At 34.6% G+C, this 25,083-nt stretch overlaps 3 protein-coding genes across 3 annotated transcripts; 2 read left to right on the top strand and 1 right to left on the bottom strand.

The window, feature by feature from the left end:
- Positions 1-6,293: 6,293 nt before the first annotated feature.
- On the top strand, positions 6,294-9,804 carry LOC106300064 (nitrate reductase [NADH], clone PBNBR1405). Its single transcript, XM_013736125.1, has 4 exons — positions 6,294-7,407; positions 7,497-7,637; positions 7,716-7,948; positions 8,339-9,804. The coding sequence occupies exons 1-4, from the start codon at positions 6,360-6,362 to the stop codon at positions 9,662-9,664; spliced, it is 2,748 nt and encodes a 915-aa protein (XP_013591579.1). The 5' UTR covers positions 6,294-6,359; the 3' UTR covers positions 9,665-9,804.
- A 10,234-nt stretch (positions 9,805-20,038) lies between these two features.
- LOC106298537 (small ribosomal subunit protein S13, mitochondrial) lies at positions 20,039-21,243 on the top strand. The gene is made up of 3 exons (XM_013734675.1): positions 20,039-20,222; positions 20,526-20,750; positions 20,835-21,243. Exons 1-3 carry the CDS (start codon positions 20,154-20,156, stop codon positions 21,003-21,005), a joined length of 465 nt encoding a protein of 154 aa, XP_013590129.1. The 5' UTR covers positions 20,039-20,153; the 3' UTR covers positions 21,006-21,243.
- A 1,561-nt stretch (positions 21,244-22,804) lies between these two features.
- On the bottom strand, positions 22,805-24,192 carry LOC106298532 (thaumatin-like protein). The gene is made up of 3 exons (XM_013734670.1): positions 24,064-24,192; positions 23,252-23,915; positions 22,805-23,058 (listed from the first exon to the last, which is right to left on the bottom strand). Exons 1-3 carry the CDS (start codon positions 24,122-24,124, stop codon positions 23,037-23,039), a joined length of 747 nt encoding a protein of 248 aa, XP_013590124.1. The 5' UTR covers positions 24,125-24,192; the 3' UTR covers positions 22,805-23,036.
- Between the last annotated feature and the right edge of the window lie 891 nt (positions 24,193-25,083).

Genomic DNA, 25,083 nt, shown 5'->3' with positions numbered 1-25,083 from the left:
ATGATATAAATAATAGTAGAGGCGGTATACCGACCATTATAACAGGGTATAAATGATACAAATAAATTTTACCGAATCGCAGAATGATCGTGCTGATAACGTGTTATAAAAAGAACTGGAATTTATTTGTATCGCAGGAATTTATATAAGGGCAAAATTTTATACCCGTAGAAAATTATAACACTGATAGAAAGTGTTTATCTGAGAGAGAAGGGAAGATTGAAGTGTGATTTTGAAACGATCGAACTTGATCGTATATAAAGAAAAAATCTACTGTGCAAATAGTGCAGCGGGCCCTACATCATTTATAATTTCAATTTATGCGGCGCCGTGTTCTCTGACTTTCATAACAGTATGATTATTTTAAAAACTGGATCTCTGTGGTTGAATAAATAAGCAAAAGAAATTTGATATCCCTCGGACCACTGCTTTATGATATGCTTTTAAACCATTAGAGGTTAATTTTCATTTATATTACATAAAATTAAAACACTTTAACTTGATAGTGCTTTAGTTAATTATTTAATTAGTGATAATAATTAGTGTGGCATCTTCCACCACTTCATAGTCTTCAGTCTTCACAATAACAAGAAATTTATTATAAAAGATATGAAAATATGATTTTATAATAACTTTGCAAATCTTTTGTCAAAGAAAAAAAAAATATATGGCAATAAAATAAAAACAACAAAGCAGACAGCGAAAGGGGATATCCAGGGGAGGCGATATCCGTTAATACGACCCTTGCCATTGCGAAATGTGAATGCCATATTGCTAAAGCCTAAAGCTCTATCGTATGAATCTGCTCTGATTTTCATGCAGATATTTTATTAATATTTTACAAAAAAATTTGGATGAATGTTGAGTTATTTAACTAAAAAAACGTTTCTACATCGTGTTTTGCTTTAGTAGATTGATTTTATTTTACTATATTTAATAGTATAAGTATCATTCATTTTTCTCTTCGTGCATATCTATATAGCATTTCGGTGTGTTACTATTACCCATGCACGTTCAGGGCGGTATATTAACCCAAAAACATTGGGAGTTTTAACCAAAATGCACCAACTACCACATTTGCTACAATGTATGTGGCACATTGTTTTAACCGCCCAAAACCATTTTTATTATCTAAATTAACAATTTAGAAAGATAAGTACAGGGAAACCTGTGATTACTTCTTTTAAAAAGTGTTTGTCTAGATTGAACTTTATGAATCATGGATCTTCCATTATAGGATGGTGATCTTAAGTGACTATAAAAATATAATATGCACTGAATTTATTTTAAATCCCATAACATTTTACTTTTTGTTTCTTATATATATCATTAACCCTAGATTTATTAAAATTTTGTTTTCAGTGTTTTCAATTGATAGTTATTGTAGCATGCAACATCTAATTTTCAATTAAAACAAAAAAATTAGCTCCGAGTTTAACTCAATATTCCTTTTTACGGTAATATTCAATACTAGACGTCCGACTGAATTTGACTATAAACAGTAAAAGTGTTCAATTATACAAATATGGCAATTAGCATATGGGTCAAAATACATAGCCGCACCCGCATGTGTTTGGTGTCAAGTGGTTCATTGGGTTACGAGCGACAACTAGGATATAATAAAATACTGTGTAGATTATCAAATTTTAATAATTATTTTGAAACAGATTAGAGAAAATCAAAGTGCTGCTTTTAGCCACATGAAAACAGCAACAGCAAGGGGGATATAATTACGATATTTACTAATTAATTGCTCTCCTAATGGTCAGGATAATTATGTTTGACAGTAAGTCAAATATTTAGCGTTTGTGATATACATTTTGTCTACTGCATCGTAGTAAGAACTGACATTATTGGGTGTTCAAAAGAAAAACGACGGTCATGAAAAATGGATTAGTTTCATTTCGACATAATATACAACATTTCTATTTTATAATTTTGTGTTGTGGTTGTTTTGATAAACCGTGAAAGTTTTAAATCTCCGCTTCTTAATTTCTTGAATATTTGAGGCTAATTATTAACAATATTATGTTTAAAATGTACCTTTGATGAAAGTATATTATTGTTTTTTTTTTAAAGTATATTATTGTTTCCTTATTTATTTTCAAGAAAATAGTAATATAATTACATATATCTTTGTCTTTTACGTACAATTACATTCTAATATATATTATCATGTTAATATGATTTTTCTTATAAATATAAACTTAATATAAAGGAAAAAAAAAATGAATGGATGTAAATGCAGTAAAAGTGGCTCAAAAGGCCCCGAAAGGGTCGATGGCTGCCTAACCGCATAAAGATCCCCCAGTTGTCTCCCCTTCTTATAGATATATAACACACGGCACATTTTCCTTATTTTTTCTGTAATCTATAGTAACATTTCTTTATAAAATAATCCAATACGGTAAAACATTATACACACACACACATATGTTGCAAATGGAAGGTAAAAGCATTTCACTCGTAAAATATCTACTTGAGATTACGTGTGCCAAATCTCTCCATAGGACCATATCATACATATTTTAGTGGTTGTTATTTCTTAAAACAAGGACAAGCTTGTATGTTAAAAAAAAGAAGCTAACAAGCTCGTATGTTGCCCACGTCAATAAAATAAAAAGCTATGTCGTGTTGTGTTGCAGAAAATCAATGTATACATAGTCATACTGTGATATTTTGCATTATATGGTGACTGTAATGAAGTTGGGTATCGATTCGTGGTTCATCATAGTTATAGATCATGTGTTTAGGATTATGATCCTAATGAAATGTTAAAGGATAGACCGAATTGGTACGAAAGTTGTAACATGGAAAAACATGATTTAATTGTGTATGTATATTTCAGTTACGAATTCTGTTTACATTGTTAAATAAACAAAAAAAATGCTTTTAAAATTATCATAGTACTATCAATTAGCGGAAAATATGTTTTATCATAGTACGTGAATATGCTAGTTTAGAATATTGGTTTCGCAGCAATAAACTATTGATGATAGAGTTTGCGTATTCTCATTGAATCGAAATGGTAAGAGAACTTATGATTGATATTAAATGTGTATATTCTGATTCAAACAATACAAATAGTCTAGTAAATATCACCAGAGTAGTACTTCTGTATTTTAACTTTCTTAATGCTCTATATTTTAATGGTCTCTACTTTATTTTCTTATTATTTAAGATAATATAAAGAGCTACTAAAAATGAACAAGTGTACAATTTCATTGGATGTACACTTATAACATCATTGTTTTAGTTTGGCTATGGCTTTTATTAAGAAACTCTCTAAGACGTATAAAATAGTCTTGCTTGCAATACTAGACTACCACAGTTAATCCTTCTGTTTCAAATAATTTGTGATATTAAAAAACCTTGTAGATTTAGTTATATATTTTGCATTTACGTTGCTTTAAATAATAATAATACAAACAGATTATAATAAAAATAAAGTGATATATGTTCGAAATTTGGAGCATCGGAAAAGCTCTTGGATTGGTTAAGAGGCTCTTGAATTTAAAGTAACTTATCTTTTAAAAAAAAAACATATTATAAAATAATTTGAAATAGTGATGTTATTTTAATTCTATTTTTTAATAAAATGATACTTAACTATTGATTTTATTTTAGTATCGAGTTGATGTAGTTCTTACAAATTAAAATGCACATTTTATTTTTATGTTAAATATTTAAAAGTATTTTGGTCAGTTTTAGACCCGTTTAACCAAAGCGAAAACAAAAACAAAAAATGCTTCTATGGTGATATGAACAGTCTGTAAACAGTTTTGAAAGTTCTATGGTGTAACAGCCTACCATTGACAACGATGTTGATAATAGTCACAAAATTTCCACTAATTACTCGATCGAAGCTTAAAAGTAATTCAAGGCCATCTGCAAGATTTTCTCTTCAAATAAATATAAGAATAACTAGCAAATTTTCTATGTTTTTTATATAAAATCGTCTCCATGTATTTTTTTACGTTGTGCAACGTTGATTACTGGCTTTAAAGCTTTAACCAAGATTGACTCTCGAATGAATGTCATAACATCGAATGTAAAAAGATAATAAGTGGGTCCATGCGTTCTTACACATATATCATTTTATTAAAAATCCAAAAAAATGACAGAAATAATATTACGACCCGCCCCTTATTTGCTTGGCCGTTGGTGATCCCATGCGCCACTTAACCTCCAAAGACTTCTCCCCAATCTCCTTTTAAGCCTCTGTTTAGTTTATACTTAATTGCGCTTTATCTTGTTAATCGTCATGTAATCCATAAAAATCTTCGAGATATTTACTTTCTCGTCTTAATTAATATATTTTGTCCTACAATAGACGAGTCAACAACAATATGCTCATAGATATGTGTTTATACCCACCGGATTGTGTTTCAAAAAAAAAGAAAAAAAAAACTACCCACCGGATTCTCATTCTCCCTTTTCTAAAATAGTTTTTTTTAAGCTTCCATAAATTTCATACAACGATTTTATACAATAGTTACACTAACGTTTGATGTTGATTTCAAGAAATCGAAGTCAAGACGAACAATACTGTTTGCGAATATGCTGATTAATACCTCTCTGTAATATATAGCCACACGTGATGCAATTTAATCTTGAGTGACCGACGTCTACATTTTGCATTCATCAACGTATTCAAGTCTAACACAAGATATTAGCGAGTTTACTTATTACTTTTTGTATTTAATGTAGCTGAATAATATACAGTGAAACTTCTATAAATTAATAATGTTGGGATTACACCAAAACTATATTTTTTTATTAATTTATAGAGATATTAATCTTTCGACATACTAATTGAACCAAAAACTTAATTTGAGACTATAAAATTATATTAATTTATAGAGTATTAATTTAAAGAGTTTATATTGTATATGGACTAGTGTAATATTGTTATTGTTGGCTATAAAACATTACAACTTGTGCATATTACAAATAAGCTATTTTGCTGTGGTGACACGTTAATAAAAAAAAACAATTTAGTAGTTAGATTGGTAATTCAAATATCTTCAGATGATGATTTTGGTTGTATCCACGATTGACCTTGTATTAAAGACTTAAAATCCAGACAAATTAATATAAATTTGTATCTTTTTTTATTAGATCTAAATATGTTATTAGTTAGATGGTTTCTAAGCTAAACAGAACATTGTTTTGCAATCCAATATTGACTGACAAAGAAAAATAAAGCTTAGCATGTAATGCAATATCGAGACATTTTTGTAGCGCTTCAAGGGAAGGTTTATCTTGCCCGTTATTACTCGAGTATTGTTTGCATTCAATTTATAAATATTGAAATAGTAACTTATATGTTCATTCCCTTTAGGTGCAATGTTTTTGTTTACCACATGTCCCTACTTCTTAGAAGTTTCATATACTTTCCCAAATTAGGGTTTCTTTGACTCTTCCAAGTGCAAAACTGAATAAATAATAGGAAACTATATTATTCATGCAATCCGCAAGTGTTTTTTCTTAGTTGCCAAGAATGATTTTCTTTTATTTATTAAATTACATTCATCGGTCCTTGTATACTAACATCAAAATTCAAAATGGCTACAAAAGAACTCCAACACAGACAAAGGATTTTCAGCCATTTAGATTAGTTTTGTTTTGTCGTTTAATCCAAGAAAATCATTCATCAACACTAACATTTTCAACCTATCACACTTTCTTTATAGCTCTCAAACATAAATCTCTAGAAAAATAAGTTAAAGCAGGTGTTTTTTTTTGTCTAACAACCCATGTAAGCGTAGATCAATTTTTTAGCAAAGTTTAGTTGTTCCGAGAAAATTTCCGCTCCAACCCGGTCTGATCTATATAGGTAAAGATAATTTTTCTACTCGCCTCTTTGGTACTTCTACAAAACCAACAAAAATATATAGTCAAAAATAACAATTTCATTGCAGTAACTAATGAGGTTATATATGTTTCAGATTGAATATGTGAGAAATCGTAGCAAAATCGTAAGCGCATCTGGTGTAGTGGTATCATAGTACCCTCCCACGGTACTGACTTGGGTTCCATTCCATGGATGCACAACTATATTTTTATTTTCCGTCACAAAATGAAACTAATAAAAAAATAATCTTACGCAGATATTATTTCCCATTTCCCATCTTAAAGGCCAAAGCATAGGATCTTGGTAGACGGGCCCCCATAATCAGACACCACACAAACTCACATTTGTCAATTTCCCAACACTCTTTTATTTTCCATTTAATATTTTATTTATTAATCTCTGCAAAGCCCCCTATATATACAACCCCATAACGCCATATTCAGAAACCAAAAATAAATCAAAAACCAAAAGAAGAGAAAGGGAAAAAAAAAATAGCTTCTCCATGGCAACCTCCGTCGATAACCGCCACTATCCCCGCCTCAGCTCCGCCCTAAACGGCGGCGTTGTCCACTCCTTCAAACCTCCTCTCGTCCCTTCTCCCTCACTCGGCCGTGACCAAGACCAGAGCGTCAACGTCCCAACCGAAAAATCCGTCGACACCACAGAGAACCAAACCACCAAAGAAGACAGTTACGACTCCAGCGACGACGAGGACGAGAGCCACAACCGTTACGTCTCCTACTACAAGGAGATGGTTCTCAAATCCAACTCCGATCTAGAGCCGTCGGCTCTAGACTCGCGAGACGAATCCACGGCTGACAACTGGATCCACCGTAACTCCTCTATGGTGCGTCTCACGGGAAAACACCCCTTCAACGCCGAGGCTCCCCTCCCCCGCCTCATGCACCACGGCTTCATCACCCCCGTCCCTCTCCACTACGTCCGCAACCACGGCGGCGTCCCGAAAGCCGAGTGGTCGGACTGGTCCGTCGAGGTCACCGGGCTCGTCAAGCGCCCGGCGAGGCTCACCATGGAGCAGCTCATCACCGAGTTCCCCAGCCGCGAGTTTCCGGTGACGCTCGTCTGCGCCGGAAACCGCCGCAAAGAGCAGAACATGGTGAAGCAGACCATCGGGTTCAACTGGGGCTCCGCCGGAGTGTCAACCTCCCTGTGGAGAGGCGTTGCTCTGAGCGACGTCCTCCGCAGGTGCGGCGTCTACAGCAAGAGAGGCGGCGCTCTCAACGTCTGCTTCGAAGGCGCGGAGGATCTTCCCGGAGGCGGCGGGTCGAAATACGGGACGAGCATCAAGAAGGAAATGGCCATGGACCCCGCGAGGGACATTATATTGGCGTACATGCAGAACGGTGAGCTTCTCACGCCGGATCACGGGTTTCCGGTTCGGGTCATTATACCCGGTTTCATCGGCGGGCGGATGGTTAAGTGGTTGAAGCGTATCATCGTCACGCCTCAAGAGTCTGACAATTACTACCACTACAAAGACAACAGAGTGCTCCCTTCTTGCGTGGATGCTGAGCTGGCAAATGAAGAATGTAAATTTAAATTTAAATTTGACCTTTTTACCGTTTTATTACAACAAGTGTCCATGGTGGTAATAATAATAATGTTTGTTGTGTTGCAGCTTGGTGGTACAGGCCGGAGTATATAATCAACGAGCTTAATATAAACTCGGTGATAACGACACCTGGTCACGAGGAGATTTTGCCGATCAATGCATTCACGACTCAGAAGCCTTACACGTTAAAAGGCTATGCTTACTCTGGTAATTAATTTTTTCTTAATCTCCAATTAATTAAGTACTAATAAACTAAAGGGTTAACTAATATTCTGAAACAAACAGGAGGAGGGAAAAAGGTAACGAGAGTGGAGGTGACTCTAGACGGAGGAGAGACGTGGAGTGTGTGTGAGCTTGACCATCAAGAGAAGCCGAACAAGTATGGCAAGTTCTGGTGCTGGTGTTTCTGGTCACTTGACGTTGAGGTTCTTGATCTGCTTAGTGCTAGAGAGGTAGCTGTTCGAGCCTGGGACGAGTCTTTGAACACCCAGCCTGAAAAACTCATCTGGAACCTCATGGTAAACCACTCTTTCTCTCTTTATTTTTTTTTAGTTTATTCTTTTGTGTGATTTGACTAAACTGAAAATTATAATTAATAATTTCCTACAACGCTGGAACCACTGTGCTATGGTTCATGACTTTCTTAACGTGTTACCTACCATCTTTACTTGTCTATTTTAGACAGTTCCATTCGTGATTAAGTATTATTGATTTATTAAAGTGAAAATGTGAAATATATTTTAATTAGAGAAGACTAAAGTCCATGGTATCCAGCTAATGATGTTTGACTAAATCCCACTTTGTACTTTTTGTAATAACTGTATGATCTTGCGTCATAGCATCTATGTAATGGTTTTAAAAAAATTTAAATAAAAATAAAATAATGACGTTGACTGGTGTTGAAACAGGGTATGATGAACAACTGCTGGTTCAGGATCAAAACCAACGTGTGCAAGCCTCACAGAGGAGAGATAGGTATCGTTTTCGAACACCCGACCAGACCCGGAAACCAATCGGGCGGGTGGATGGCAAAGGAACGTCAGATCGAGAAATCCTCGGAGTCACACCCTACTTTGAAAAAATCAGTTTCAACACCTTTCATGAACACTGCCTCAAAGATGTACTCAATGTCCGAAGTTAGGAAACACAACTCAGCTGAATCTGCATGGATCATCGTCCACGGTCACATCTACGACTGCACACGTTTCTTGAAAGACCACCCCGGTGGTTCGGACTCTATCCTCATCAACGCTGGTACTGATTGCACCGAAGAGTTCGAAGCCATTCATTCGGACAAAGCCAAGAAGCTTCTAGAAGATTACCGTATCGGTGAGCTCATCACGACGGGATACGACTCTTCACCTAACGTCTCGGTCCATGGTGGCTCGAGTGTAATGTCTTTGTTAGCTCCTATCAGAGAGCTAGCTCCTGCTAAGAACATAGCTTTGGTCAACCCACGTGAGAAAGTCCCGGTGAAACTCATCGAGAAGACTTCGATCTCCCACGACGTGCGTAGGTTCCGTTTCGCGTTACCATCTGAAGATCAGCAGCTTGGTCTACCCGTCGGGAAACACATCTTCCTCTGCGCCACTATTAACGACAAGCTTTGTCTTAGAGCCTATACTCCGACCAGCACGGTCGACGCGGTCGGATACATCGACCTAGTCATCAAGGTTTACTTCAAGAACGTCCATCCAAGATTCCCCAACGGAGGGCTCATGTCACAGCACCTAGACTCGTTACCGATCGGTGCGGTTTTGGACATCAAAGGTCCTTTAGGACATATTGAGTACCAAGGCAGAGGCAAATTCATGGTCAGCGGTAAACCAAAGTTTGCCAATAAACTAGCCATGCTTGCTGGAGGAACCGGTATAACTCCAATCTACCAAGTCATTCAATCGATACTAAGTGACCCGGAGGACGAAACCGAGATGTTTGTGGTTTACGCGAACCGAACCGAGGATGATATTCTTGCGAGGGAAGAGCTAGAAGGATGGGCTGATAAGTTTCCGGACAGGCTAAAGATTTGGTACGTTGTTGAAATTGCTAAAGAAGGATGGGAGTACAGCACAGGGTTTATCACCGAAGCTGTGCTTAGAGAACATGTCCCTGAAGGTTTAGAAGGCGAGTCTCTGGCCTTGGCGTGTGGACCACCGCCTATGATTCAGTTTGCGTTGCAGCCTAATCTTGAGAAGATGGGTTACAATATTAAGGAAGATCTCTTGATCTTCTAAGAATTTGTTCAAGATTTATATATGTATTGAAACTTGAAAGTTAATAACAATTATAGCTTATGTAAATACATGGTTACCATGTGTGCTTTTGTTAGAGTTTTTATTCCAAATTTATAATGTATAAATTGCGTTTATGGTTATTGTTGTTGATGATGATGATAAATGGTGAAAGCATGTAACTCAATTACTTTCCGTGATTTAGTTTTGTCTTCATAGTGAGTTATCGTATGGTTAATGTGACATCTGACTATTCTGCCTACTGATTGTCCAATAAGCTTGTTATAGTTCACATCAAGTGATATTCATTATATCACGCTTAGTAAAAACGTTTTGTCTTGTAATGCTTAGTTCCAAATTAGTAACCACTTGCTGTAGTGTTGCTTCCAGTCGTCAGTGACAAGAAAAAGACACAAGACATGTTTGAACGCAGATGCAACAGTCTTGTAATCGATACAAACAGATAAAAAGAGTTCCGGTTCGGCCCCACGAGACTCGTGGTTCATATGCATTTTACACTGATACCGCGAGAATAACTGATAATGGATGGATCGTAATAAAAGATTTTCATATTAATATTGTCATGAATTTGAATATTTTCTTGGTATCAAAATTTAATTTGAAGTATATATAATGCTTGTGGTTAAAATCTAGTTACATTATTATTCAAAAAAAAAATCTAGTTACAGGTTAGTTATTTTAAAATTCAGCGTATATATTCACATATTTGAGAAAAAAAATTCAGCGAATCTTAAGCTTTCCTCATTAATAGTTATCATGCATGCTTTAACTCACTACATATTGGCCAAATTTACTCATATCATTTACTAGTTAGGTATTTTTAAACGCAGCGTAGATCAGTCGATCTCATACACTACATTCTAAATGCATGAATCTCTCACTTAAGTTATGAACGTACTCTTAAGCAAAAAAAAAAAAGAAGAAGTTAATGAACGTACCTCCAGTTGTTCACTTGTTCTATAGAAAATTCAGCAAAGGGACATGCATGGGGCACGTAGTTACTTTTAGACCATAAAAAAATTAAACTAATAGAGAAGGAAACTTCCTAAATAAAGATAAATAAAATAAAAAAGGAAAGAAAAAACAAAGAAGGTATAGGCAAAAGAAAACGTATAGCCGCGACCCGTAACAAAGGACGTCCTGACCACTGCGGAGACGGCGAGACGCTGACTAAATTTTTTTATCTTTTGTTTTCCTAAAGAACGTTGTTTCGTGCTCACAAGGGTCAAGTGTCAACCATATCAAGATATAAAACCCCTTCTTGTAGTTTGTCTTTACTCGTGATAAATCTAAGTTTGAAATTAGTTCTAATTTCAAAATTATATATGCATGTGACTCTATTTACCTCGGGTCCCTTGTGAACATGACGTCTGAAATTTGAAGAGCTAGTTGTTCTACCTGCAACAAATTATTTCTTAAGCATTGTTCAGTGCTAAGTACTGAAAGCTGACAGTCTTGTATATATAATATGGCATCTGCACCTACCAAAACCATTGATAATTATTTTAAACTTATTTTTTGCTAACAAGGATTGTCGTATGAATTTTAAAGATGTATCGTATACGTAACTAATAAACGTATATAGATATTCCAGATCCATATATTTAGATATATAGTCCTTTTTAACTTGCTGCTTCTTCGTTTTTGTTGTGTAACTTTTTTCGATCCAAAAGAGAAAAATCCAACAAAATTTAGATATTATTGGTATAATTCATGAGTTTTATTCATGACCATTTTACAAAATTACACTAAAGTCATGATTTGTGTGGTTGATATTGTTTTGTCATCCACAAAGATGTCCTTTGATTTGAAGTGAGGCCACAATCTTATTTTCGATGGGTCGCGAAGATTGCTAATTAGGCACAAGTGTCCATTTCTACCATCTACGTCTTGTCTTGTTGAGACCACCTCCTTTTATGAGCTATTCGCCCCACCCATAACGTCAATAATCCACATTTTACATGCAATAAGTGTTATTGTTTTCTTCTAAGAACTTTTTTTTGTTAACATACATTATTTACAAACATATACCAGACCCCCCAGTACTATAATGGTTTGTTGCTCAGTCTACACAGCCTATGTAATGTAACATGTCCATCAGTTCATGAATCGAACCAGAACGGTCAGACTGATAGGTTTCGCCAAAATTTCATTTTCCATTGTGAATTATAACAAAACCAATATTTTTCATTTGTTAAAACTACGAAAATAAATATATTAGAATGCTAGGTACTCTTCAATTTTTTAAAACAAAATTATTCGTAAGCGAGGAACATTTGTGATATGTAGTAAAAAATAACGACAGTGGATCCACCGGAAGAAAGCAAGTTACAAAAAAAAACTGTCGATCCACCGGTGCGATTGGTCTGGTTAAGCTCAATGATTTTGTCGTTTTATGAAATATTTTTATTACTTTATTACCAAGAAAACAAGATGATAAAGTTCATCAACGACGTCCCTTATGGCTATTAAGAGTCAGATGCAAGGATGACCAGGGTCATTAAGACATCTTATATCGAAACCATTACTCCACTAATTACTAATTATTCAGTCTAAATTGTTTATTACAGTAGAGTATTATTTTTTTAACTTTGAATATCATATTACAGTAAAGTATTAATATTACTCTTGTATTGTTTAAGCAGCTCTCAGCCAACAGGCAAAACATGAACTACTTGGATTATTCAAAGATATTTAAGCTTCCAAAAGCATTGGGAATGGCTCCAACTACGTTGGGAGATAGAGTGTTATTTAAAATTCTCCATTGCCACCGTCGTTGGAGTTATTTATGTTTCCAAGTGGGATATACAATATAATTACCTGCGGAATTTATTGATCCAACTAGTTGAAAAAATCATAGTAAAATAGTATTGTTGGCAATAGCTTTGACTTTACTACAATCAAATAGTATTGTATGGAATTAGTCATTTAAATTACTGTAGTAGTGTGTATTGATCATAAAAATTAAATGTTTTTACACTATTTTGTACAGTGTAAGTATGATTTCTTAAAACATTTTACTTTAGTATACTTGGAAACCAATTATATCATTATATGTTTTGCCAGTTGCCACTAATAGTAATAGGTGAAGAAGTATTGACATTGTTGTAAAAAAAAGGGCACGACGCTCATCTTTTGTTTAATTGGTCACAGAGCCTCTTAGTAATCAATAGGGTTAAACACTAGTATTAAAAGCTTACGTCTTATTAGTGTTGTCCAAGTTGTAATTTGTCTTAATGTGAGATGTAAACATCTACTATGTACGTCTGACCCAAGAGTTGATTCTGATCACAAAACTTTGAAGTCTCTGCCAAACTTCTAATTTGACTTTTATTCACCATTTTTATAAAAAAGCATATTTACCTTTAAATTATTCTTACGTTATTATTACCCGAATATCTTCTGTTTGACGGGAACTTGAAAATATCTCTTAAAATGATAAGAATGGGAAGGAGATGTAAGAGAGACCAACCACAAAAAACATTAATATGTCGCGTGCCTAACGCGTACGAGTCATTTTCGTATCCTTTTGGCAACCTTTTCAAATTTCCTTTGTGAAAATGACAACACATTTTAAGTTTCATGTGATTATGCATGCATATAATATCCGTAAGACCACCCTTAATATATGGATATAAAATAGAGAAATAAATAAAACCCGGTGTCAAAGAATCAGTAAATATAATGTTACAAAAAAAAAAAGAATCAGTAAATATCTGAAGGTTGAATTTTCACTATAGCTAAATTAGATATCTATAACTTTTATTTATGAAATCTGGACAGAAATAACTTTTACAGGTCATAATATTCGTTTCTGATTTAGAGACCCAACATTGAAGTGAAAGGCCAAGCAAAAAAACTTTGAAAATGTGGTAGCTAGCTCAATTTTCATTAGATTTTGCTTCCTCTATAATCCTATAAACTATCAATTAAGATGAGTACTTTATCTCTATATAACTTTATCTTTTCTAAACAAGTTACATAATTTCCCTGTTCAGGAACGCGCTAGGCGCTAGTCGGGCGGTCGAGTTGGACCTAGCGCCTAAAGAGAAAATCGGGGATTAACCGGAAATTATGTGGGGCGGAATTTTTAGACTGTTTGCTATGTTATAAAACATGTTAATCTTTAATTGTGTATAACATTAATATATTTTCATGTTTAAAATTGTATAAAACACACAAATAGAATATATAAACTTAATATAGTGTAATTTTCATCAAAATTATGAATATAAATGATATTTATAAAATTTTAGATCAAATAAATAAATAAAAATATTATTAAAAATAAAAAATAGATTAGGCGGCCACCTAAGCGGTTAAGCGGCCGCCTAAGCGGCTAGGCGGTCATTTAGGCGGTCTAGACTGAGAAAATCGGATATCCGATCTTTTTTAACCGATTTGGCATAAATCGGGGCCGAAGAGTGACGCGTAGCGCCCAGACGGCCGCCTAGGCGGCTAGGCGGCCGATTTTTAAAACATGGCATAATTTCAAATGAACCCAACAATATATTCGAGCTAGTGATCTCGTTGTTACCCTGTGTATCTTTTGAATCAAGTTCACTACAAACTAAACCTTAAAAGATATTTTTCCTTCTTAAAAAGTCATATCTCAATGCACTTTTAGGATATCATTCTAATAATCTTCAAAGCTGGCGTAGTTTAAGATTTAGCACGTTACATGTTATTAAATCCATAAAAAGGAAGAATATTTTGTAGGGAACTAACTACTATACTATAATCCGTACGCTCTCTCATCATTTAATAACACTTGCCTCTCTCATAAACCAGAAATCAATTATATATACAGAGTAAAAATTCTATAACATAATATTATTGAGACTATAACATTTTATTAATTTATAGAATTCTTAATTGGTACAATTTTCTTTTTAGATTTTAAATTTTAAAATATTTTTTTTTAAATAAAACAGTTGATTTTACCGTGTATACACTAATTAATTTTTTTTTCCATATTATTTTGATTTTATTATTTGATGTATATGAAATGTGTTCTATAAAAATAAATTATGGGTTCAGATATAATTTTTACTAAATATTATCAAAATATAATGGAATGTTAAAAAATAGTAATAATTTAATTGTGAATATAAAAGTACATTACAATGTTTTGTTTGTACTTATATAATAAATATATATTATTAATTTATTATTTTAATGGAACCATGGCATTAATTTATTATTTTAATGGAACCATGGTTCTAAATATCAGTCTAAGCGGCAAATTGGTCATATCCAAAACGTTTTTCATAAAATCTGATTTATATGATTTAAATCAGTTTAAACCATTTTAAATCAGCTTTAATCTGTGTATGTTAATTTAAATCTGTTAAATTAAGCAATAATGTTAGTATAAATCCAAAAATTTGTCTAATTTCTTTTATTTTGTATATTTAATTTTGATGATTTATCAAAAAAAATATAATTAAATAAAAAAATAAAATATCTTAAATAAATGAAAATAAAATATAAATTAAATTAATAATTCATTAACGCTTAGCTATCGCGTATGCCATGAATAATTCGCCTACTCGTTAGTCCTCTAGAAGCACCTAGATACCGTCTAATGAGTTTTTGAACATTGAATAGAATCATATATTTTCGGTTGATTCTCACGGCATTGTAGGTTATTGACTGCTCATCTTCTTCCTTAGATTTCAGTTGATGTTAGGAACTGCATCTTCTTGGTTGGGTCAGAGTTTAGTCGTTTTTGATGTTGTATTCCTCAACGTTGGCTTACCGTCAATAGTCACTGCTCGTCTTGATTTTCAAGATCTAATTTTTGGTGTTCTAACTTCTATGCTCTCTTTCATAGCTCGAGGACGGCTTCATAGTTTTCTAATTTCGTTTCGTCTCCCTTTCCCTCTCTATTCTCGCATCTCTTTGCAGCTTTCATCGTATCTCTAGTGGCTCTCCCTTTCACCATGTTTGCCACTCGAGGTTTGGATAATGTTTTCGTTCGTGCATAATATATGGGCTTGGAATGTTATTTCTGATCTCAAGTTTAGTCTCTAATTTCGTGGTGGTTGTCTTCCATTCTCCCTCCCTCAAGTTGTTTCTTTTCTTTCCATGTTTCCTTTGGTATAGGTGTACGGAATTAGTCTCTTGGAGCTTTGGTCCCTTCTATCCAAAGCCGTGTTGTATAGTCTTGTTTAATTTGTGAGGTGTTTCTTACCTTTTAACTAGTGATTGTGATTCTGGTGCTTTAGGCATATATATATGTTCCTGCTTCTTGGTGGCTTTGGCCTTTCGATTAATATTCTCCTTCTGACCCGCTTTCTTAGTTATTTGCGTTGGTGCTCTAGTTTCTTATTATTAGTTTGATTATCTTATGATATTGATAGTGAAATAAATATATAATTTATAAATGAAATAATAAAAATTAGTAAAAATAATAAAATGGTGAAAGTTTATGCTATTTTAACTGTAAATAAATTAAATATTTAAAATATATTTATTTTATTTTATTTATTTCTTAAATTTTAGGGACTAATAAGTGTGAGAAAGATTAGATAGTACATAATTAGATATTGATGGAACAAATTGCAATAATTTAAAAGTAAAAGGATTTAAAATACAAAAAAAAATGAGGACACATATCAACAAACTTCTTTCAACATGTCATAAGAAGGGAAAAAAATAACTTTATATATATACTAGTGGTATTCCGGCGCTACGCGCCGGGTTCATAAGTTATTTTCTTAAATGAATTTACAATACATATTATGGTTTTACTAAACAAAATATGTCAAATCCTATGGAAGTTCCACAAATATGTCGAAAATATTTCGATGGAGAATACTCCCTCACCAAAAAACTACTAAGCTTGCTTTAACAACCAAATGAAACCAACAAAACAAAAGAAAAAAAATAAATTAATTTTAACTTGACAAAAAATCGACAACAAAAAAAAACACACAAAAAAGTCTTCACAAGTAGTATCAATGGTCCCGCGGTCAACACAGATCCGACTATGAATATTTGTTAAGTGTGTAGAAGAATATCTGACATTTGTAAGAAAATTTTATTCTAAAAAATTTGTAAGAAGAATATAATTATTGATTTTATGTGAGTTTGCAGGTGGACGTTTGGTAAATTAAAAAATGTATATTGATTGAATATTCAGAGGTTTTTATATTAAAATGGTAAGAAATACTTTTTAACTTACTAAATTATAAAATCTCTTAATGATTCCGATTGAAAAAAATGTCATAGCAATTGGATGTCTATTTTGTTAATGAGGGATTTGCTATTTTATGTAGAAACGCAAGGTGACTAAAATATTTCAAAGCAGCCGAATAATGTTTATACTGTTTGAATACGCAAACTGAATGGCTAATAGTTGGACCATAAAATATAAAATTTTCTAGAATGGGTTTTATATGGAATATATAATTTATTTTATTTGCTTGTTATAGTAAGATTGGTCACATTTTTTTATGTTGTTGGGGAGATATATTACCGTGGCATTTGTTGTCGTGAGTGTTGTTAAGTAACACTTGAGTTTTTTACATGTGCTTAGTGCATTGACTTTATTGATGTCTTTCCAACATAAATATCATGTCCATTTTCTTTGTGTCCTTCCTAATTTGTCCAAGTATATTTTTTCTAATGCTATTTCACTCATGCATAACTTGATAATGCAAAAAAAAAACTTTGTTAATGCGGTATAGATAAACTCAGAGGGTAAACTACGATGATATATAAATCTTCTGCGGCTGTTTGGAGATAGACTCTTAAAAAGTCATGTTGTTTTAATAGAAATGTTCTTAGTTGTCTTTGACATAGTGAATCGGAAAGGTATATTTTGTAAGTGATGCATTTAAAAATAAGAGAGCTGCAAAAGGTGGGCACATAAATTGGAGATCATATGAGAAATATACCAAAAGTAGACAGGCAGCAGTAGAAGTTAGAGATTCTTTACGACACATCTGGTTAACAGCCAAAATATAGCTAAACAGATACTAACTCCTACAAGTTTTGGTTTTGTATTTGCTAAGGCCTTATTTTCTGCCTTGTTGGTGACTGCGGAACCAGAATATTCCTATTGGCATGGGATGAACACTAATAGTTATTTCAAACAAAGTAATGGTGGTTGGTCCTCCTCCAGCATTGATCTCGCTAAACTTGTTTTGTCATGTTTTTTTTTAACACTGATGGGCCCTAATACTCTGCAACCTGAGCAGACACACACAAGAAAAACATTGTATCTATCAACGGAAAGATGATGGATGTAACAAAAAATCAAGGTGGCGTTAGCAAATTTAGCCAATCATTGAGAGTATATTTCAATCTAACGTGGATTCTCATTGAATTCCTTTCAATCTCATCCAGGAAAAATATATCACTGATTCTAAAAATCTAAAAAGGGACGCAACAAATATAACCTGAAGAATCTTTTTTGTGAAATCAGCTTCTGTTTGGAATGATTTTCTGCCGTAGATCCCTGTTTAAGAAAAAAAAACATCCGAGTCAAAACTGCTGACCCTATCAAACATGCTAGTCATTGCTAGCAGACTATGTTTCAGATTTTAGTCTCGTAATTTTATACCAAATATAAAGAAAATAAAGAAACAATATGTGCTCTTGTCAAAGTGGTGCGAGCTCATGGTCAACCTTAATTAGATAATATTAAAATAGGCATTCGAGTTACAAAAAGCTCAAGCTTGAATCCTTTAGGCTCTTCAGTCTAGGACCATTTAAGATATTTAACCTGACGTGAAGGACATCAACCTAGAGTTATTGTACATGGTAATGATTGGGAGTTACATATAAAATGAATACCAAAATTGCATATATAGTTTACCTCCAAAGAAGTAATATCATTGTTCTTCAAGGCCGTTAGCTACAATACTAAAATAAAAACAAATAGAAAGAAGAAGACACAATGTACCTAAAGTTAATTTCTGCAGTTTCTTCCTCTCCTTAGTCTATTTCTATATCTTCTGGAGTTGGTTCTACTTCTAGTTCTATTGACAAACTTATAGTGTTGTGCATTACAAGACACCAAGTTAGAATTCGAGAGGAAGTTTAAAAAATATATAACACTGCTGGAAATAGTTGAGATAAAAAGAGTATACACAAATATATTTGTTTGTTGTGGTTTTAATAGATGATATAAACACAATCTCACAGGAATCTCTCACTTATCACTCCCAAATAGAACTTTTCATATTTGGCGTCAATAGCAGTACGATAAGGGGAGATGAAGCCTTGTAATCAGAGTGCCCTATGTGAATGCAATTAGTCAGAGCTTTTGATTCTTAAATAGGGAGAATATACAATAGTAAATAGAATCCTTACTTTTTTTGTCGATGAATAACAGTTGTATATCAATGCGGAGAGGTTCCGATAAAAGGTTGAGTTTGGAGATGATCTTCGCCGTTCCCACCCCAGGAGGAACGTCGTGGAAAAAGAACAGAGGGTTCCGTCGCCGTTGATATTGATGTCTTGTTAGCCATGGATCTGAGATTCTTTACATTCTGAGCCTCCACGAATTTCAACGAACAGACATCAGCTGGGTTTGAACATAAGCCAGCTTGAGCCCGGCAAGCATGATGAATCAATACACTATTGTTGAAGATCGTTCTTCTCGATTTCGCAGTGCTGTTCATCGCAGGGAGTTTGCAGATTTATAAGAGAATTTCCACTGGTTACTTTGGAAGATGGAGAGGTCGATTAATTGCCATAAATGCAGAGTTAAGGAGCATATAAATGGGAACTCACGCCTTTACTGAAATTTTTTTATAGGCGGAATCGTCTGAAGAGAAGGGAAACGACGACTGAACTTGCTTTCTAGATTCATACCTTAATAATATTGGGCCTGAACAAAATGATAGCTCTGGAGTCCATACAAAGACCATGCCTTGCTCTAAATGTCAACAAATCAATAAGCCCATAAGTTTTCGGTTGATGAGAAAAAAGCAGCAGAATGAGAAGATGCCACGTGGAGTAATTTGCCCTATTCTAAATGATGAGGTGGAGGGCTGAGGTGAGAGAGAAGTCTGTTTTATTATTATATATAATCACAAATCTAAATATCTAATGAGTGTATTTGACTTGACGATACAATAAGTTCCTTTCTCAACATGTCTGGGCAATGTTTACTAGGCCTTCTTGGGCTCTTTAGTCTACTAAACTAAGCCTTGGGTAACGTTTGCATTAGGAGCTTTTTATATACAAAAATTCACGTTCATACAAAAAGCAAGACTGGGTTATTCTAGTATTCGGCCCCAGCTAAAACCAAACTTAAGTAATATCTCATAACACTAATGTTACATACCATGTTGGACTCAAGGCCTATCTCAATATACTTAAAAAAAACCCAATTAATTTTATTTTAAAGCCCAATAAGCGAAATCTAAGCCTCAAAGACTAGCAAGAGAGGAGAGACGCGGCGGCGTTAAACCCTTCCTCACCGTCAATCTCTGAAACTCACTTATACGCTACAATGTTGGGTCTACGCAGATCCGCGGCGACGTTATTCGACCACAGCCAATCTCTGCTTCGGAATCTGTCGGTGAGTTCTTCCTTCGTCTCAAATCTCCACCGTAAAGATGTCGTCTTTCCGACGTTTCATCACTCTCTGCTTCGAGTTTTTGTATTCAGGGTTTCAGTAGATCGAATCGATTGTTCTGGGTCATGTTAAAGTATAAAACTTTGCATATGTTAAGTTAGAATCATAAAGTTGCTAACTTTTTTTTAGCTTTGTTGATTTGATCACATCCTGCTTCTTACATATCCGTTGATCGTGTCTGAACCAAAGCTTATCAAACCCATTACCTTGTCCGAAGTCATGTATCATTGGTGTCTTTCTCTGCAGTTTCATGGATTGCGTGTGCAAGGAATCCGTGTGGGAAACGCAGAGGTTCCAAACCACAAGCCACTCAAGACCGGTCTTCAAGAAGTGTACGGAATCGGACGCCGTAAGTCTCACCAGGTTCTCTGTGGGCTCGGCATCACTAACAAACTTGCAAGAGACTTAACTGGTAAAGAGCTCATTGACCTCCGTGAAGAAGTTGGCATGCACCAACATGGTGATGAGTTGGTAAGTATCGTTTTTTTTTTCAGATTCATACTAAGTTTTGTCCTTTTCATCTTTGTATAATCCGGTTTTGTTGTTGGTATGAAGAGGAGGCGTGTTGGATCGGAGATACAGAGACTGGTGGAAGTAGACTGTTACAGAGGAAGTAGACATAGACATGGGATGCCTTGCAGAGGTCAAAGAACCAAGACCAACGCTCGCACTAAAAAGGGAAAGAGAGTTGCCATTGCGGGAAAGAAGAAAGCTCCTCGCAAGTAGAACCTGGTGTGTGGCACCACCAGTCTTAAGACTCTGTTGATCAAATAAGCAAACATGATTTTCTCAGGTTTATGGTCTTTCTTTTGTAATTGCCATTGCAGAGGAAGAAGAGAACACTTCCAAGTAAACATCTTAGAACTTGTTCTTGTTCTGTAATACTCTCACAAGCTTGTCTAGTCTCTTGGTTTTGATTTGTTACATTCCATTACAAGAAACCAAACAAGACATTAATAATCAATCATCTTCTTAACCAAAGCTAACAAATTAACATACCAATTTACATGATCCAAGATGTAGCTATGTGTCTAAGCACTTGAATGCTTCTGCTGCTGCTGACTCGTGGCTCCGGAGGGAAAGGAGGGGCAAGGAAAGGATGCTGGAGAAGCTCAGGGATTCTCCATCTTTCGTTACGGTCCCAAGCTCAGCCAATTTTCATCAATTGTGCCGTCAGAACCTTCGATTTCCTTCCATTTTTGAGACAACATGTGTGCCAGATCGACTTCTCCATATTCTAGCACCCATCGTCCTTAACTCTTGCATCTTTGCTACTCATTGTCCCATTCATAACCTCCCAGAGTAAACACTTATCTGTAACCTAATGGCAAAAGATAAATTGTGATTACAATTATCAATCATGCAACTAAGAAACTAAAAGATGTTGTTGTACCTCGTAGTCTATAAGCTGAATGATGTTTGTTTTCCCTTTCAGCTTCTTTAAATACCCAATCTCTTGGCAAAATCCATATGCAGTAGCATAGTCACGGCCCTTGAGCTTGATTTTCTTGAGCGCATATATGGTACAGTCTGATGAAATAACCTTGTGGACCTCACTGCTTCCTCCACTTCCTATCTTGCCAAGCCTCTGGTAGAGCTTCCCGTTGACTTTATAGAACAAGTCCGGATCATAGTTTCTTTTACGAGGACCTGATGTCCCTTTGCTACTTGCAACCTATTCTTGCTTATCTGGCTTTTGCGGCTGTGAGCTAACACTGGTGAGCAACTCATCTGGTAGAGTGGGCTTAGCTGTTACGTCATGACTGGAAGATACTGCTGGAGCTTCAAGCTCTGTAGTGCTCTGTAGTGAGACTGTGGAGTGGGATTCGAACTCTGTATTTGCCGCCCACTCCTCTGAAACTGAAAAATTCACCCCCTAGAATTAAAGCCCATTGAGCCTTGACTGATCGAGATTTTGTTCTCTAGGAATAAAAGAATCCACTAGTCATAGGCCCATTAAGGAACCAATAATGGTTGATTAGTTCAATCTTGCATCCGTAGATTTTCAATTTTATCAAAACGCAAATATTTGACAAATATAAAAATCGCAAGCCAAATGCGAGGAATCTCTCTCTCTCTCTCACACACACACACACTGAAGCTTACATCCATAGAGATGTGGATTCTGTGTAGTGTGCAAAGACAATGGATAAAGTATACATGAACATGAATTAAACCTGTACATGTATAACTTTAAACCAAATCCAGCCATTTTCCGGCCAATGGAGGAAGGATAATAGGAGATCAAGCTTGGAGGGATGGTGAAAATGGCGTTTTCGAATTCGTTCCAACCTAAAAAAGCGTTTCCACTTTCGAGTCGTATGTGCCGTGTGGACCAGACAAAAACACTTAAAACTGTTGTCGGATTTTTACATTGGGCCCACTTGAAGGCCTTTTTGTAAAATTAATAATGTAACCTCACTTTTATCTTTTTCTTGCAATTGTGCCCTGCAGTTTTGGGAAATTATGCTTGGACTCCAGAGTAAAGACATTGCATTCTGTTTTCATCTTTGCTTTCACACACAAAACCAACCTTTATATTTATTTCGAATTTAGCTTTATCAACACACTTGAAATTTAAAAAAAAAAAAAATTATTCCTCGAGAGAAAGAAAAACACTTGTTTATTTAAAAAAGGGAGTCCCAAAACTAGTTAAAAGCATCAACCGACAGCATCAATACAAGCCACAACCTCCGGACCATCGTCTTGAATCCACCAGAAACCAGAACCATCGCTGCATACTTGCTTGTTATCATGTTACGTTCCCACCGGCTTCTTCCTATACACATAAAACATCATTCAAATAAAACATATATAATCACATTAATATTAAGCCCAAGATTGTTTAGTTACGTTGGAGTTAAAAATGTTGAATAATACCGTTCGCTAGTGTGAGTGTATGAGTTGTAGTCCGAAAAATTAGAAAAATAAATATAACACACCAATAGATGAAAAAGGTTTAAGACACGAACCTGTAGGAACAGAAAGAGATGACGTAATCTGAACCGGAACAAGTGAAGATACTGGTCGGATCATCATAAGCATAGCTGTAAGCAGTAGGACAAGCTTTCTTGAATATTTTCGAGTAATGAGTTGGTCGACACGTTGAAGGGTTCCCATAAACTCCCCTGCAACAATACTCATCTGTATCGAACACATCACAAGCACTCCTACACGATATAACTCTCCCCTTAGATTTCACAGCTAGCTCCGCTGGACACCTTAGCGTCAAATCGGCGACGCAGCCGGCGACGGTGCAGTTTCCTGTTCCGTTCACCGGATTCACTGTCATCGGGAGATTGAATCCGTCGACGAGGCTCACGTCGTAGAAATCCACTGAGGATAGCGTGAACTCGGCTAGTGAAGCTGGTTGTTTTCCAGAAGTTGAGCATTTTAAGTTTGAGCCGCATGAGCCGGTTTCACAGCTTCCGGTTCCGGTTTTATCGAATTTGCAGCCGGTTCGTCCCCAGATTCTGCCTGACCAGTCTACTGGTGCTTTGAAGACGATGGAGTGGCCAGGTTTGAGCTTGAATCCTCCGCCGCTGAAGTTTTCTCCGGGTGTTATTGCCGGCCATATTGTTTGGTCACATGAGTTCACGATTGTGAATACTCTTGCTGATTCGGACCATGTCGTCACTGTATATTACAATTTGATCACATGAGTTGTAATCATTCAAACCTTATTATTTACGTAACGGAGATGAATGCATGCATTCATATAATGAAGATATATATACATAATACATGTATACGTACTGATATATTATGGGTATTGAATAATTACCTGATAACAGTGTGAGATGTAGTAACAAGATCCTTGATGGCAAATTGAGACGAAACCCCATCTTATTTTATTTTTTGGAAAATAGTTAACGTTTAAAATTTGGGTTAGATTAGGGAGATTTACTGAAGTGAGATTGCCTTTTTAAGGGAAGAAGAGAGAATAATTTTTTTGAAAGATAAGAGAGAATAAATAAAAATAAAAAAGTTATTCTCTCTTCCCCCTTTAAAAGATAAGAGATTTTTTTTTTTAAAAAGAATAACTTGCACTCAGATTATAATAATCGCGTTTCAAGGACTGCAAAACATAGTAAAAGTGATTCTCTATGTTTTGAAACAAGGTTCATTGTTTCAGAATTAGGTATGCTTTAACGCAAGTATTTATTCATTGGATGGTTTTTGGTTCAGGTCCAAAAGGTTGAGACATACTTATAAATGTATACTAAGTGTTTTCCTGCACCATGTGCAGTGAGAAAATAGTAAAATCTATAATATTTAATAAAATTTATTTCTAAATATAAGTTAGATTTAAAAAATTTCTTACTAATATTTAATATAGATTTGATATATATTAAATCAATTTTTATAAAACTAATAAAAATGATATAGCATTGTATAATTATCAAAAATTTAGCCTAAACAATATTTATAAAATTTGTAAGTATATAAAAAACTAATGATCTTACGATTAGATATTTAAATTTTAAAAAAATTGTAGAAAAAAGCTTTAGTAATACAAATTGTATAATTATACAAAAATAATAATATTTCAAAATTTGAAATGTTATATATGAATATATTTATTTTATAGATGATGTATGATCTATTACCATATTTAAAAAAAGTTTACCAAAAGAAAATATCAATATTAAATGTAATATATAAATTATTACCATATTCTAATAAGTTTGCCAAAAATATAAATCAATATTAAATAAAATTATCCATGTCATATTTTTCCGGAAGCCAAGTCATCAATTTCAGTAGTCATGTCATATTTGTTTTGTGAAATTGATTGTAGAGA

Source organism: Brassica oleracea, chromosome C6, assembly GCF_000695525.1.
Source record: "Brassica oleracea var. oleracea cultivar TO1000 chromosome C6, BOL, whole genome shotgun sequence".
In the NCBI taxonomy this organism is placed as follows: domain Eukaryota; kingdom Viridiplantae; phylum Streptophyta; class Magnoliopsida; order Brassicales; family Brassicaceae; genus Brassica; species Brassica oleracea.
Note: the sequence above shows the minus strand (reverse complement) of the source record. Positions and strands in the feature narration are given on the sequence as shown.

Excerpts from the sequence above, each read along its gene's own strand:
- LOC106300064 (XM_013736125.1), top strand. The coding sequence starts at position 6,360 with ATGGCAACCTCCGTCGATAACCGCCACTATCCCCGCCTCAGCTCCGCC. Across the intron at positions 7,408-7,496 it reads TGAGCTGGCAAATGAAGAAT|CTTGGTGGTACAGGCCGGAG; the intron begins GTAAATTTAAAT and ends GTTGTGTTGCAG. Across the intron at positions 7,949-8,338 it reads AACTCATCTGGAACCTCATG|GGTATGATGAACAACTGCTG; the intron begins GTAAACCACTCT and ends GTGTTGAAACAG.
- LOC106298537 (XM_013734675.1), top strand. The coding sequence starts at position 20,154 with ATGTTGGGTCTACGCAGATCCGCGGCGACGTTATTCGACCACAGCCAA. Across the intron at positions 20,223-20,525 it reads CTCTGCTTCGGAATCTGTCG|TTTCATGGATTGCGTGTGCA; the intron begins GTGAGTTCTTCC and ends CTTTCTCTGCAG. Across the intron at positions 20,751-20,834 it reads ACCAACATGGTGATGAGTTG|AGGAGGCGTGTTGGATCGGA; the intron begins GTAAGTATCGTT and ends GTTGGTATGAAG.
- LOC106298532 (XM_013734670.1), bottom strand. The coding sequence starts at position 24,124 with ATGGGGTTTCGTCTCAATTTGCCATCAAGGATCTTGTTACTACATCTC. Across the intron at positions 23,916-24,063 it reads ACATCTCACACTGTTATCAG|TGACGACATGGTCCGAATCA; the intron begins GTAATTATTCAA and ends TGTAATATACAG. Across the intron at positions 23,059-23,251 it reads ATCTCTTTCTGTTCCTACAG|GAAGAAGCCGGTGGGAACGT; the intron begins GTTCGTGTCTTA and ends TTATGTGTATAG.